The 17122-nt window shown below is 37.3% G+C and overlaps 1 protein-coding gene across 1 annotated transcript in view; it reads right to left on the bottom strand.

Moving 5' to 3' along the window:
- LOC124161017 overlaps positions 1–8803 on the bottom strand; it is a 362450-nt gene extending 353647 nt beyond the window's left edge. Inside the window, exons 1-4 of the mRNA XM_046537157.1 lie at positions 8164–8803; positions 5773–6011; positions 4392–4556; positions 1830–1886 (exon numbers count right to left, since the gene is read on the bottom strand). Coding sequence (XP_046393113.1) covers positions 1830–1886; positions 4392–4556; positions 5773–6011; positions 8164–8666 — 964 coding nt within the window. The 5' untranslated portion in view covers positions 8667–8803. The remainder of the gene's footprint in view (positions 1–1829; positions 1887–4391; positions 4557–5772; positions 6012–8163) is intronic.
- Between the last annotated feature and the right edge of the window lie 8319 nt (positions 8804–17122).

The following is a 17122-nucleotide window of genomic DNA, read 5'->3' as shown; positions in this document are numbered from 1 at the left end:
CCTGAGGAATTTCTTCTTGTAAAATCTATCTGTTTTTTGTTGCAATAAACCCTAATAAAGGTTGAGTTTCATATCTGAAGTGTTTAATTATCCCTAAATGACAATCTAAATACAGAAATTATAGTATGAATTGTCATTAGAAGAACAAATAGATTTGGTCACAAATAGTCAAAGTGAGGTCAAAATGATAGGTAGTCATTTTAGGTCATATTGACATCATCATGAGTCACGAAGGATGTCATTTCAAGGGACCATTTTGAGGTCACCGTGACTACCAAGCCATGACTTGAAAATGACATCAAGATGATGTCATAATGACTTTTCATTCCTCCTTGGGAAAGTTATTTGTAGGCCTAGGTAAATCGGTGAGGTAATCGCTGATTGCGAGCAAGTAATCATCACAACAAAAGTAATGATTCCTCTTTCACCGTAAGAAGTAAATTAAAAATAAACATTACAATTGTAAAAAGTAATCGTTACCAGTAAAAATTACTGCAAAATTAATTGTTACAATTAATCAGATTACTTTTACTTGGTAACTTAATAAGACTGCTACCAGGTGAGTATATTATGGAATTCAATAAGGGGTGGCTCTAGTTTTAAATATAAAAGTTGGTGAGTAGCAGGCTTAGATTAAGCAAGAGAAAGGATTCTAGAATAGAGGTAGGTAGGAGAAAGCAGATATCCCACCAATATTGAGGCGGTGCAAGTGAATATGCCAATGAGCAATCTGAGGGAAAAGGAAGCAGATAGGACATTTAACCAAATAGAGGAGATAATCAAGGAAACCGGTGGTATGAAGAATGGAGGATTAGAGCATTGTAGTAGGGGAAGGAAGGTATGGAAATGAAATCAGGGAACATGTATTGGGAAGAGGGAATGATTGAGGGTAGAAATGATTTAGAGATTGTAAGCTGCAGAAGAGGGGAGAGGTAGGTAGGTTGTATACCACAGCGAAGTCATTATATGGGGACAGAAAGAGAGAGGCAGGTCCAAAAATCATGGGCAGGAATGGTTGCCTTTTAACTTAACCAAAAGAGGTTTGAAATAGATGCGAGGAATATGTAGAGGAAGATTGGTATGGCAGCAAGAATAGCCCAGAAAGTTTCATTTAAAGGAAGCACTGCAAATTAAGATAATATAAAAACAGGGATTCAAGACATTGAAACAGACAGTATTCTGAGGGGCATGGAGGCAGAGAGACTTGTGGATATCCTTTCTAAACATATCTTCAATTTAGGGATTTCTTGATGCAAAAGGTTTCATTACTTAAGCCATACAATATAAAAAGGGGATGTTTGCCTGGGAAATACTATTTATAAATATGTACTGTTTTCCACATCCATTATTTTTGCCATCCATCATTCTGTCAAGGAGCATAATGGCCTAGTGGGTAGAGTGCTTGGTTGCTAATCAAAGGGTTCCAGGTTGAAATCACAGGTGACGATTTAGAATGCTCCCAAATAAAATCCTCAATGATCAAGGTGTCCCAGGAAAGGAACCGGCCCCCTACCCTGAATACCTGTGGCTAAATCTAGGGTGAGCAATTCTCACCTATCCAAACCACCCCTCAAGTTGAATCACTGAGTGTCCATCATTGTCAACATCAAAGAGCTATTTATTCTTGAAAATGTATATGGAATGCCTGGAATACTCCTTGAAATATTTCACTTTGTCGTCTTATTAGCAAGAAAGAACTGCAATGTTTTCCAGAAACTGTTTTCCAGTGTATTTAGAATGTTCCTTACTAAAACTTAACCACCAAAACGATAGAATAAATAGCATACATAAAGGAATAAATTTAACAGAAAAATGAAAGTTTTACTTACGTCTTCTAGTAGGATGAGGGCTTCTAGGAGCAGAGCCTGGCAAATTTTCAGCAAATTCTGTAATAAACAAATAATAACATAAGTATACAATGAAGTGAAGAGGGAATACTGAAAATTTTGAATTCTTCAAGATCACAGAGGGAGAAGAACATAACTGCAATAATCAATATCTATAAACAACAAACATCTACTCCATACATAATACAGCAATATCATATGCGCAGTTCATTCATGATTGAAGCCATGGATTCCAAAATGGCACTAGTCTACTCAGCAGGATTTCAAGATGAACTGTTTTTATGCATACAAATTTATGGGGCTACTAGAGCTGTTGCTTCCATTCTATTTTGATACTTGGATATTACATTGGTGCAGAACCTAATTTACATATTTATAGTGAAAAGCCAAAGTGATGGCTTAGATAATTATAGAAAAAGTGTTTGGTCTCAAAACTTTGCTGAATGGAATTGTGCTCTTTTGCAAGTCACAGCTTCCATTGAAAATATATGTACCAAAACAAGAGAAATTGTCGTAGGGGTGAAAATTTGATAAAACTAAAAACTTAGATATGTATGGTCAATAACAGTCATTAATACATATGTGCAATAAAAATAGTACATGTATAAAAACATATTTTTATACTCAATAGACACTCTGTGATGAGGAAAGATAGACGCCAAGGAAAGAGGATTGAATAAAACTGGATGCACTAAAACTGGGGATATGGAGGAGAGATTGAAATGGATGTAGAGAAAGAGAAATGAGTAAATGTTAGACATAATGGGTGAGACAGGGAACTTCTAGATTAGATATGGGAATCACTGGAAAATTACTTAATCATAGCTATATTCCTAAGTCCGCTAGCCAAAACCCATCCTCATAAAACCTACGTACTATTTTGAAAAACCTTTTCCTTCCAGCCTTTCCTAAAATATTTCGAAGAGCAGAATGGATATTGTCCATGCCCACCACTTCCCTTGCCTTTATATTTGATGCGAGAGGTAAAATTTACCTGAATTCTTTAACCACTAATCATTTTTTCTCGCTGGTAATATTATAATGCACTTAATTAGGCCCAAGCATTAACGACCTGTCATACCGTGCTAATTGGCATGATCAACGACTGCCTGAAAGATTTTTTAAACTCCTGCGGGTAGTCTTCTGACGTATGCATACATGATACGAGCGTTGCATAACTCATAGGATAATAAATTGATCCTTAGTGACTATTCATCTTTGCTCTACTCCTGGCCTATATTTCATTCACGAGACTTGACTAATTCCCTTAAAATTACAACATAATATGTAATTTTAGGCTCACTCTCTCCCAAATTCCAGCTTAAACCTTTCCAACCTACATGAGGTTGGTTTTGTGGTGCTTTATCCTTCAAATTATGGAGGAGGCAGAGCACGGCAGCAAGATGTAGGTGAATGTACTACCTTACTCTGAGGAAGGCTTGGAAGAGGTCATTCGAAGATTTTCCATTTGGTATGAACTTATAAACAAAACTTCCCACTGATTTTGAAGAAATATACACTGTCTAGGGTAACTACATTTACAGCAAATGCTAAACATAATCCCTTTGATAGAGCCTCAAAGTCAAAAAATCTATGTAATTGAAGTTCATCTCATTCTCTAAAAATAAGGTTTTTTACTTCACATGGATTAAATAAAACCAATTAACCCCGAGCTAAATAAAAGAACTACGATCATGGCAGTAAGGATTCATTAAATCACAAAAAATATGGATTTCTATTAAAAAATTTCATTCTGAAGGAATAATTGTCTTTAACACTTTTCAGATACACAAGTAACTTTCCTTTATGGGAAAATTTGAGTTGAGAGTTGAGCTGAGAGTGCTCTCATAAACGTGCTATTTACTCAGGCCCTGGAAGGTGCATGCCACAAGGTAGCAAATGAGATTGATCCTAGAAAGGTAAAGTTTATTTTGTCACCATTCTGTATGGATAAGTCTGGTTCTATCTATGAAATTGGCTCCTTCAAAGTAAACTCAAATACAATGCATCTAACCCACTGGTGAGTCACATCAAATCAAAAGTATTAAGTAATCAGATTATCTTTTGGTTGACACAAGTAAATTTCAATGATTCCAATTGTTAACTCCCTTCTAATTTTTTTCCTATCACTATGCTACTTAAGTTGGTATCCCAAAATCAAAGCTATAATGATCATTGCTGCCCTGATTGAAAAGAAAATACCAAGTCCCTTGGAAAGAGAGAGAGGCTAGGAATGCTGAACATAGTTTTAATTCTTAACAAATTAATACCCATAAATGACAGTGAATAGAACTTTTATTCCAACTGCTGCAGACTGCTGAGTATGAGGTGTATGAGGTGATGTATGAAACCTTATGAGATGTATATTTTAAGTAGCTACACTTAGGTTCCAATATTACCTAAGTGACTGTGAGTGATGAAAGAGAGAGTTTAATGAATTTTTCTTCTTAATGGCAGAAAACTTGAATCCTCAAGTTTCATACAGCATGCAATCTGCCCAGCCTCAAAATATCTAACATTGAGCGGAAGAGTAAAATAACTTACCTAAGTTCTCCATGCTCTGAGTGAGAAGGGCTTCAAAAGTGTGTAGACTGTAACTCTCTGCATCCATACCCTTGGCTAATGTGTTGCGTAGATGAAGCTCATACTCGAGGAGAAGGCGAGAAGTAGGAGAGCCAGGGGTTGGGGTAGGTGTTGGCACCCCAGTACCTTAAGAAGAAAAGAATACATGGTTTTCAAAATATTGACACTGTACAAAGGTTGCAGTTATTTCATTCCATCCATATACTGAGAAAAATATTCTTTAATATACAAATACCTATGCATGTATTAAATTATAAAAATACAAAGATTAGGCAATCATCTTCATTTACACTTCAGCAAAAGTTACTCTCCATTGGCCTTTAGCCTTCCAAAGATAGATTAGAAGGTTCATGAGGCTTTTGATTATATAGAGGCAAGTAGATCCATTACAAAGGCAATCATATAAAGATGCCAGATCCTCAAATAAAGGAAATTAACTTTTTATATTTGAATAAATGTTAGGAATAGTATCAAATCAAAAAAATCATTCACTCTTTATCAAATAATTTACAAGAAAATGCCCAGTTTCTCCGTTTTGATAGCATTATTTGTGGTCTTGACCTAATTCACCACTTAAGAAACTTATAAAAAGAGCTATAAGAGTAACTATAGTCTAGATTGTCAGATTTGTTTTGTTTTTGCTAATTTATGATTTGGTGTAGTTCTATAAAGCAATGTGCTAGTATGATCATTAAGTGAAATTCTGAAAGTAAATATCATTTTAACCTCTAGCTACATTAGAGCTTGATAGTAGGTTACACATTAAGCATAATTTTAGGACTGCAAACAGTTTTGTGACTCTGATTTACATATTAGGCATGCTTACACCAATCTCATTTACAATTTAAACTTATATAGCAGCATTGGTTACTAATTTACATTGATAATGTGATTACAAATTTTTAGTAAAGTATATTGAATACTTATTCATGCATGGTGAACATTTCATACATGAGATATTATAATTATAACAGCTACAAATGTACCTTTTTTACTTCTACCTTATTTAATTTAAATACTTAAATGATTTTATTTAATGCTTAAAGGATACGGCAAAGGAATTTAATTAGAATTTGAATTTTTTTATTTATTTAAAATTTGTTTAATTTTCCTTTCATGCAAATTGTATTCAATATTCTCCCATTGAATGTATTGGTATTTATTTCTCAATTGGGAGGAAATTATCATTTACTACAACAGCTGGTTCCTCATCTCAAAGGGGTTGATTACTAAACTTTATTTTGTGATTCAGGAAATATTCTCAGAGTAAAAAAACTACTACTAATATTCATGAGTACAGGGTGAAATAAAAATTTCACAAAAATTAGGTGTGTAATCTCACCGCTAGCAGCATTTGATGGTGCCATTTCAAGGTCAGAGTTGTTTCCGTTGCTGGAGCTAGGAGTGGTGGCATAGCAGGCGTGGTCAAACAGAACATTATCGGAGGGTGGGGAGGCCGACCCTCCTCCCCCCCCTCCCCCAACCACTCCTCCCTGACCACCTCCTCTCTCCAGCTCCAGATATAAGCCACGGCCATAACCACCGCCACCATTAGCACTCCTACCAATCTCATGAGCTGACCTGCAAGGCGAGAAAAAAGAGACAAATCAGATGATGGCCATTAATTAGGTTAGTAACTAATAATGACAAAAACCAATTCTCAAGACCACACAGAGAATTTAAAAAAGATTTGGTAAATAATTACAGGAATTGTGTGATGGATTATGATAAGAAAATAACTTTTTACAAACTTCAATGTGAAAAGGTAGAAGCCACGGTAGAAGAAATATTGATGTTCTTCAAAAACAATTGATTGTATTGGAGGGAAAAATATCAATTAAATATGTATATATAAAGTCCATTTATTTCATAAAATATGACATGATGATTCATTCTCGTATAATGTACTCAGTAAGCACATAAAATAAGTTTCACATGAAAAAAATTTGAATGAATACAAGGCACATACATATTTCCAAATAAATTGTTTGATTTACTCTGAGTGAATCATTAAATAAAGGCTATGCAGAGAGTAATCAATCAAATGCAAGAGTTGAGCGAAAAATATATTTAGGATTTAAAGACCAGGCTCAGGAAAGCAGAAGCAAACTGAGATAACAAAGAGTATCCAGCAATGCAACTATATTGCAATGCCCTTAAAGTTTAAGAACATCTTGCATCTTTTACTGACAGACATGGTCATCAACAAGTCATGGTTATGATTTTGCATACTTATGCAAATAGTTATAGCATGAAAGTGAGCCGTTCAAGCTGCTAGAATCATAGAGTTCAGTGAAGTTGATTGGTTAAATTAGAGAAGGCCTGGGGTGATAATATCATGTGCAAATAGGGAAATAAAAACAATTTAGAGAGAGAAAGAGTAGGCCATTAATGCATTACCCTTTTTTTAATGATAATACTAAGCCTAGTAATAGGGGTAGATGCATAAATGAAGATAATTGAGTTCATTGAAATTTGTACTGGCCAATTGAGCATATCAAGGCTTGCTACCATTTACAGATAAATTATTATACATGGAGCAAATATACATAACAGTCATATCAATGAAAAGTAATGATATTTTTTAAGGCACATATATCAATTACTATCAGATATGGGGGAGATGATTAAGGTATTCAATCATTTGGAAAGTATTTAAAATAGAACAGGGATGAGAGAAAGATAAATTGATCAGCCAAAGATATATAGAGCCATAGCCAATGATTACTTGGAGACAACTTATGATAAAATGATTTCCATTAAGCAAAAGGAAGATCCCTCTAATAAATTTATTCCATGATGCCAGCAGAAGGTCAACGATGGTTGAAAATCAATTACACTGGAATGACTTCCACAAAAGTTGGTAATTTCCTGTGCCTGTGGATTATGCCAGCCTTCCAAAAAAATTAATTCTTATACACCTCCTCCCCAAAGTGAAATATGTATACAGTGTACATAATGGATCAAGTACAATTTAGAGACTTAAGTGTGCAGACTGCAAAGCTTGCTTTATTGGCAAGACAGGAAAAAACCACCAAGTCAGATTTCAGCAGATCTCTCACGTTCAAACCAGTCCTATTCCCATATTTATAAGGACAGTTTTGGAAGCTTTTCAAGAAGGGAGCTCCTAGGGAGTATAGAAGCCCTGAGATAAATGGAGGCCGCCCCAGTGCGAGACTATGAGCGCCGATACAATTCAGGCTGCTAGCAGGTAGCAGAGCACCCTGCTAGCAGGTAGTGCTTGACAATAATAAGGATTATTAATACCCTATGAAACGAAGGAAACTTTCCGACCATAGGCAATTTTAATGTGATTATTAAGAGATGTTTCCCTAACCTCTGTGCCACATACATGCATTGGTAATCACAGACGATGTAAAACTCCTGACTACTCATATATAATCTAGGTCCCTGTGACGTCACATGAAGTGGCATCGCATGGGCGCCAACCTGGCCTTTTTCCAATGAGGTTAAAATTGACCATGAACATGTGTCTAAACTGGGATTTCTAAAACCAAATAATATGAATACACTAATGTTGGGTAAGAATTGCATTGAATGCCTTTCATTTTCTCTGGTGAAGGAAACTACCCCATTGGCCTTAACAGAACCAATCTCATGCAGTATAGAGTAAACTGAAACTCAATGGAGAGAGAGTCCCTCCATGAATACATTCCCATTTGATGCAAAGTAGAGATGAAATTAAAGAACAGAAGTGGACAGAGACACTGACCTAGAGGCTGAAAACCTTGATCTCCTCCCCCCACCGGCCTCAGGCTCAGATAGATAGCTGGCATTCATGTCATTCCCATCGTCCATCTCATCCTCATCCTCCCTCGAGTGGTGGTGTCCATGATGGTGGTGGTGATGACTGTGGTGACCAAGGTGATGCTGCTGTTGGGACATGTGGTGCTGCATGGGATGGCCCTGGTGCGGGTGCTGCTGTTGTTGCTGCATATGGTGAGGGTGCATCCCATAGCCGTGGTGCATCGACATCTGTTGTTGCTGCTGCTGCATGTGGTGCATGTGCTGAGGATGGAGGTGCTGCTGGTGGTGCGGCTGGTGGTGCTGTTGCTGGGTGTGCATGGGGTGGTGATGCGAGGGGTGCAGGCACGGACCCCCGCCGCGCCTCCTCCCGGTCTCCGGGGAGGTCGCCGGGCTCTCCCCGCCGATGCTGGACGCCAGCGATGGCATCGGCTTCAGCATCCTCTTCAGCGTGTTGCTGTCCAGCGTCATCCCGGACTGTTGCTGGTTCTGCTGCTGCCCACCACCCGCGGACCCGCCATCCCGTCCACCTCCTCCCGGCTGACCCGTCACGTCGTCCGTGCTTTTGCTCTTGTTCCTCTTCCGCACCTCCACCTCCCCATCCGAGTACTCTGCGTTCTTGAGCGCCCCACCCTCCTTGGCCCCCCTCGCCCCACCTGACCTCTGACCCTGTGACTGACCCTGTCTCTGGCTGGTGCCCCCGCCGCCTCCGGTATCCCCACCGCCAACTCCCGTGCCCCGAACCGCCCCGTCGGGCGCGCCGCTCTGCTGCGTCTGCGAGCCCACGCCCACGTGGTTGGCCTGCGTCTTCGTGTCCTCCCGGCCGGGCTGCGTGCCCCGGTCCCGCGTCTGCCGCATGGACACGTACGAGGTGGTCTCCGTGGTGGTGGCCGTGGTCGCGGTCGATGACGTGGTGACGGCCGCCGTGCCCCCGGCGGCCGTGCCGCGTTTCCCGCTCCCGGCTGTCGCGGTGCTCGCCGACACGTTGTCGTAGAGGGACGTGCTTGACGTGGCGGCGGTCACCTTCTCGGTCGTGGAGCCCGAGTCCACTCCCCTGGCTTGTGCTCGCGGAAGCGTGGCTGAACCTGCAAAGCAAATAACGTCCACTTAAGAATGTTGTGTACATGAAGTGAGCCAATCAAAATGTATAAAAATAATAAGCTAAGATTGAATGGACATACATTGAGGATGAATGAGGCCAGAAGAAAGTATTTTTCGGGGTTAAATAGGAGAGAAAAAGATCCAAAAAGAAACACAGGTGAGGATTCAGGGGTGAACATATTGCAAAGATTGGTAACCCGGAAATCCTTCAAACCAAGACGTAAACTTTGTTTTTTTTTTACCTAAAACCAGGATGAAATCTTCAGTAATTCCCAGCATTTTATAAATGGAGCACCTAAAATATAGTTAATTCTCCCCATGAGGATATTCGTAGATTTTGCTTTGGTTCATCATCAGATAAAGCTTTTTAAAGTCAACATTTCGATGCTTAATTTTCCCCAATGGCAAGCCAGGATAACCTTATGTGGACTACTGCTCCAACTAGGGCTATACCGTGGATGCATGACGCTATACGACTTTCACCCATTCAGACTAACGCCGAAAGATTGGCCGGCAAATACTGAAGTCAAATTGGTTTGCCAATTTCGCACCACACAATAATCACAAACTCCAATGCAATTGGCATTTGTAAACCTTAGTCACTCCGTGCAGGATGTGGAGAGATATTTTGGCTATTCAGTCGAGAAATAGCATACGAATTACCTTTTATTTTTGCAAATAAATAACTGCAATGTCTAATAAACTTTCGCTGAATTGTTTCTTGATCTAATTATTGATTCACTCAAGTACGTTTAATTAACTCACTGCTTATTTAACTGACTTCGGTTCCAGCAGAATGCATTTAATTATCAAGATGGCAATCTAACCATACGATTAGTGTACCTCGAAACCTAGGTTGTTAAAATACAATAAGTGAGCGAGAAAACTAAGGCTACAAGAATATTTTACTGAGTGACACCTTAACCTAAACATAAAAAAATGAACTACCGTTCACCAGAAATGGAAACAGTTTGGCCTCAGCCTTCAATAGCCGCCAACCTTCGCGGGAATGGTATGACACTCAAAGAAAATCGCCTCCTTCTCTTCAATAAGAGCTCTTCAAGTGTATAACATTTGAATGCGGTAAAATATATCCAAGTTAGTTTATCTCAAAGTCAAAAGCTGAGAGAGATTTCACCAGAACACACGTAAAATGGAGGTAGTTTGCGTCACATAAAGGTGCCTCGTTTTGCAACTTATCTTCTCACAACAGTACTAAATAGTCGTTACAGAAATATTTTTTCAAATCTGTAAATATGCTTATAGCTCAAAATTATTTTATTATGCCAAAAAACAAGAATATTGCTACTTGTTTTTCTGTCAGATACGTAATAATTTTTAGATACTTACGTATCATTCATAATAAAAATTCGCATTAAAACTATTCTCCAGTTATGTAAAACTGTATGCCGTAAACTTTTCACTGATTATATGCTTAGTACGGTGCCTTCTTAGGCACCATTTTACCTGATAATGAACCTGCAAGAAAAGAAAAAAATAACAAATACCGCTGTAACTTGTCATGAAATAACTAGGCCTGATTGTATACATTTTTAGTCCCACGGTCATTTGCTTTAAAGCTTTACCTTGAATATCTCATAATACCCACTTTGCGTATTAGTGAATTGCTGAATCGTCAAAAAGTATAATGGCAAATAATTGTCATTAATCTAAAGAAATATCAAATTATTCTGTCCTCCATCAAAAATCCATCAAGTGCGTCCATCCATCACCTTGGATCCACTTTTTTGCGTTTAGAGTACGTGGTATGACCCAATAATAATTTGAAATTATTCCTTTGGGCAGAACTGTTGAAGGGCAATTCACACTTTTTTTTCCACATCTTGAATACGCAGCAAGCCTATGGGATCCAGCCCAGATAGACTTGATCAGTGAGCTTAATAAAGTGCAAAGGTAAGCCGTTCGATTCTTCAAAAACTGCTGGGAAGAGGAACTGTGGCTCAGCTTTTAATCGAGTTATACTTAGATTCGCTACATATACGAAGGTTACAAATTGGTTGAATAATTAAGAATAGATATCGTCAGTACGACACGGAAAACATCATCTCAGAACCTTACTGTACATAACTAACATACATAACTGACATAGCATACATATACATAACTAGCTATACTTTTATATCTAAGTCCAACATGAACAATAAATTAAGGGAGCTATATTACTGAACGGATAGGTATAGGCAGGGCCAGATTTATATGAAAAGAGCCCCGAAGCTATTCCACTCATGAGACCTTTTGAGCTGTACGCGTTGACCTTAATCAATACATTTTTATCTATTGATTAAGGTCAATTGTCTACTTGTCATATGCGTAGATTTTCTCCTGATTTTCGGTTCAACGTTTTAGTGTTCTCTGTTTTTAGAACAGTGTAATTTTTATTTTGCTAACAATTTGAATTTAGGCCACTTTTGATCTTGAGGTCCTAGTCTAAAGCCTTGTTAGCCTATGATAAAATCCCAGCATGTGAATATATTTATATTCCCGCCAGAAACGATAAATTAAGAGAGGCGTTTTGCCGTTCATATAGGTATTGGAATTCGTTTTTTCCCCGAACAATAAAAATCTTTAATAAATGAATCCATTACTCCGTACGCGCATTTCATTTCTTTTTTTTTATAAAGAAGACTGGAGGCGTTTGAGATGCGTGTTCTCCTAATGGAGAAGATGAAGTGGACGGAGAGGAGGAGGACCAACACTGTGCTGGACATGGTGGGCGAGGAGAGGTAGCTTTTAGATGAAATACGGAGGATATTGAATGTATGAATGGAGGAGTTACTTAGCGTGGAATTACTCGAATTCTGTCAATCAAGCCTCTGCATAATGCTGTCATCTGTCAGGAAGAACTGAAAAAGTTGCAATAGCGACAATTCTCCCAGCCAAGCGGAAAAAAATTCAAACATCGATGTATTGTGCACAATACGCCTGGACCGAGGAGGTTAACGGATGGTGTCCTATCGTCGCCACACGCATTTTGAGGCGGCTCACTGGGTGTTGCGTAGGTGAATAAAAAAATATTGAGAATTCTCACCCCTGTATCTTGGATCTTGTGCGCGTAGTCTTGCGTACTGCTCGGGCGTCATGCACGTGCACTGCGGCTCCCGGTGTGCGGCGGCGGCCGCGGCGGCTGCGGCCCTCGATGGAGACGCGGGTGTGGACACTGGCTTCCTCCGCGCCGTCTTGCCGCTCGTCACCCCCTGTCCACCGCCGCCCCCGCCGCCGCCGCCGCCGCCGCCGCCCGTCCCAGTACCCTTCTGCTTCCCCGGTGGATCGAGCTTCAGCGAGTAGGAGGAGGAGGCCTTCCGCGAAAACTTGAATGACGGGGACTGAAAGAGAAAATTAGAGGATACAATTTGAGAGACTTTTGACTAACGTCAACAGGGGAGGCAATATCAATTTTTGGATGTTATTAAATAAAATATGCTCAAACAAGCCTCAAATTCCACTACCCTATTTTAATCATACTATGAAAAGGCTAGTGGTTAGGAGAGAGGAATGAAGAGCTGCGTCAAACCAATTGCTGACTAATGATGATGATGATGATATTAAAAAGATTTTTCTTTCATGGAGAAAAGATGCAAGGCAATCTATCGAAATTTTTGTATATTTCCTGAGGTCAAGTGTATGTTTTTTGTGTTGAAGATGCACTGACTTTGTATCATAGAATGAATCTACATTCATTTATTGATAGGCAGCTCTTTTTTAGCATTCAACGATCATTGTATACGGCAGGAGGCACTTTTATAGCTGAAATTATTTTAATATATAATATTCATCATATTACAGCTCAGAAAAAGGAAAAAAATTCCAATTGGCGTGTATAATGTATATCGTATGTAGAGGTTAGAAACTAGTCATACATTTCAAATATCACCAATTTCACCATTTTTGATCAAATGCGAATTTACTTCAACTGGAAATATCACTTACAAAAGATGAGTCAAAGTCATCCCAAAACGCAATAAAAATTTAACCTCACACAAAATGTTAAGTACTTTAATTATTAATTGTAAATAAATTATGAACTGGAATATTTCCTAAAAGCCAATACGCTAGAGAGTAAATATGAACGGTTTACGTTATTATTTCAGAGATACCTGCTGTAATAGAGGTTTAAGAAGATAGAAATTACACAAAAACTTAATGATAAAGAAAATGGCGAAAGATTCAAATGCAATTAGATAGAAACTCTAATTAACTGTCTATTGAGGAAGCGCAACACATAACTATTTTTTCCGACTAGTGGGACAGTCACCCCAACATAGACAAAGACATCGCAAAACTCCCAAAAGACAATTTTCGGTACAGTTAATTTTAAAATATCAACATTATCGTGTGTAACTTTGAAAGCTAAAGATGTTCTTAATAAAATCAAAACTATTTTAATTCTTTTAAATACAAAGAACAATTACTAATTGGCATGACCGGAATCACGCGTAATGGTGCCTTAAGGTGGGTCTAATGGGTATGATTGGCCGAATACCAAAATAACATGTGTTTCTTTGCTGTTTATTTCGATTGGAAATAATATTTACATTAAACGTTGTACTTTCAAAGAGAGGGAGAAGAATGAGGATTCTCATAAAATCTATTTATAAGTATTTCATTTGGTAATGCGTTCCATTTTCCATAAAAATAACTAAGAAGTTGGGTTTCGATGTTGGCCTCACCTTTTTGCTGCTGAGAAACCATAATGCATCTATTCTAAAATTTCCACACATACCGCAACTTCACAAGCGTGAAAAATGGTCCTCAAAATTTCGCCTCCGAAATTTAGGTCGTTTAAGTAACTACGAGACTTGTAAATGAAATTTTATACCTTAGTGAGTTTTCATAAGGAATTCTAATTAATCTCGGTGACATCTTAAAAAAATTATATTTTTCTACTACTCTAATTCATGGCTAATATTGCTTTTGAAAATATATAGATAAAAATTATTTTTATTCTTAGCAACGCAGCTGATGATAATAATCAAGTTATTAGGTCGAAAAAATATGTTGTTTAAAATACAAATTTATCAGTCTAAGGTTTACTTATTTGAGAATACTCTTAAGGTTTTTAAAAAGAAAAATATAGCGTGCAGAAAGGAACCAAAGAGGTCGTTTTCGGCTGGGCAGAAGTTTCGGCATAGCGGAAAAGCCCTATAAAGTCGCAAATAGGTTTTATTTGAAGTAATTGGCAAAAGTTGGAAAATTAAAAAGCTTTCTTTTACCGAAAAGAAAAAGAAATTTATTTCCGCGCTCTAATCATTAGAATTTTGACAAAAATGAGCACCCGAGTAGTTAAGAGAAGGATTGAATTGATATAACTTTACCGCTATCAGAGATTACAGCTCCTTGTATTCACAACCAATGTATTTTCCCAATGCTCTCATACTCCATAACACCATTTTGACAAAAGAAAAATTAATAATTGTTAAATTTATCTGCACTTAGACAGAAAAATGAACATATTTAAGTGTGCACTCTTTGCAAAAAAAATTCAGTTAATATCGTCTAAAAATTCTTATAAACTCACATTTCTGTGGCTCGTGGCTCTAAAATCGTTACCAACAAGGCAATTATATTTATCTAAAGTCTTTAAATTGCTTTATGCCAGAAAGGTTAATATGCCGAGTGTGCTTGATAAATATAAAAATAAATTAAGGAGTGAATCGTTCGTTGTAACAAACGAACCAAAGTTAACTTTATATGAACGTTGCTTTCACTACATGGGGTTGAAGATATTTAATTTACTGCTCACTGAAATTAAACAAATTAAATACTTAAATTAAATGTTAAGATTTGCCAAAGACTGACTTTTCTCTCAAGAAATAATTGAACATTTATTTTTATTTTACTTCTTTAAAGCACTTATGTTATTTATTACATTATTTTTGGGCATAAATTTTTGTTATTTGATGGTGGCTCAATTCTGGTCTTGTGACCATGGAGATCACCTAAAACTCCTTCTCTTCGTTATTATCAGCTGTAAAATCAAAATATAGGAGTAAATATAAATCAAATCAATCAAATAAAATATACTTACACAGCATTCCCTGAATTGTTTTGCATCTATTGGTGACGTAAAATTCAGCCCCCAGGTATCACTCGTCATAGGATCCTTCCAGTAGACAAAGCATTCCGACGCCTGGCCAATTCGTGTTCCTGAAATAGAGAAGTGAGAAATTTCAGCATCCAACAAAAAAAAATGTATTGACTACACACTATATCACCTAATGAGGTCATAATGTATTAACTGTGGCTTCGATAACTTTAAAGTAAAAAAATTACATGCATGCACATAGGCGGATTTCGGGGGGTCAGGGGGGAACGTGCCCCCTTCCCAGATGCATAAAAAAATAGAAAAAAGTTTCATACCTTTATCATTACGTTCGTTTTGTTTTGTGTATTACGGAGCCTCTAGAATTTACTTTCATATTAATAAAATAATAATATTATTCATGTTAAAATAAAGATAATATTTACAGTACAGTACAGTAGTTGTTGTATCCTTTTTTAAATCTCAAGTATGAAAAGATCGCTTGGCAGTTGGAGCACTTGTGACCCCCCCAGAAAAATCCTGGATCCGCCCCTGTGCATGCATCAAGACTTTATCCATAAATCTTACTGAATCGCAAAAAATTGGATAATTGAAGAAGATTACATTATCGTGAGAGAATTGAAACAAACGACCCCATTAAATATTGACGTGGTCTTCAAAAAGGAAGACAAGATATTGGGCAATAATTTAATATTTGGGTGCCAAGACTGTACAATTTTATAAAGCTATTATTAAATCCGTGTGCAATGCAAAAGCAAGAGACATGTGTCAAATACAAGCCTCTTCCATGATTACAGGAATTTGTAAATGGAATTTGCGGTATGGTAAATGTCTATCAAGGATATGGGGAAGACTATTCGGAATGGTAAATTAAAAAAAAATAGCCAAGGGAAATATCTGACCAATCAAGGATGAAAAAAAAATCTCTTCTCCCATCCATTTATACTCCCACCAAGTGTAAATATTTTGAGCGATGATTCAGTGAAAGACAGGAGTATTACAAAAACAACCTTTATTCACCCGAACCATTAATTAAAAGTAGCATTTACGCTGGTAGAATTCATACCCAGCATTGGTATGATAGCATATAGTTTAAAATCAAATAAATATATCATCACTCTCTCCAATCACTTCTGGATATCAATATATCTTTTCAAGTGTATTGATTCAGTGGTCATTTTTCAAAAAACTATTTCATGGAATAATCCAAGATTTTCTATAAGAAAAAACGAAACAAGCATTTTGATAAAATTAATCAATCAAATCCCCAGGTATTATCTCTACTGCGAGGTTCAACACAAGAACTATATCTTTAATCATTTATCTATTTATGTAATCATTACACGGAACAGCATTACAATCTGAGGTTGTAGATGAAGTTGAATTACTGAATTTAAGTTGGATTAGAAGGGCTTAATCTGAAGGTAAGGAAGATGAAAGTCACGATTAATAATCCCCAGGAATAAAAAGAAGACTACCAGTGACAGTGTAAAATTTGACAAAATAGTTGGTAAAAATTATATGTATTGTTGATAAACATATAAAAAATAATTGCAACTAAGAAGTAAACAATAATAATAATGATCAGATTTCCAATAAACCAGGGTCAAGGCAATCTAGGTAAAGAAGATTGGCAGGTTGCAAGAATAGACACCTAATAATAGTCAAAAAGTAAGTACGCTTACTGTACAATACATTTTGGTTATTAGAGGTATTTGAATCTTATTAGGTTACTTTCTTGCTTTTAACCATCTGAGGATTTGGC

This window comes from Ischnura elegans, chromosome 6 (genome assembly GCF_921293095.1).
Source record: "Ischnura elegans chromosome 6, ioIscEleg1.1, whole genome shotgun sequence".
Lineage (NCBI taxonomy): Eukaryota > Metazoa > Arthropoda > Insecta > Odonata > Coenagrionidae > Ischnura > Ischnura elegans.
The sequence above is the reverse complement of the archived record's forward strand: the minus strand, read 5'-3'. Positions and strand labels throughout refer to the sequence as shown.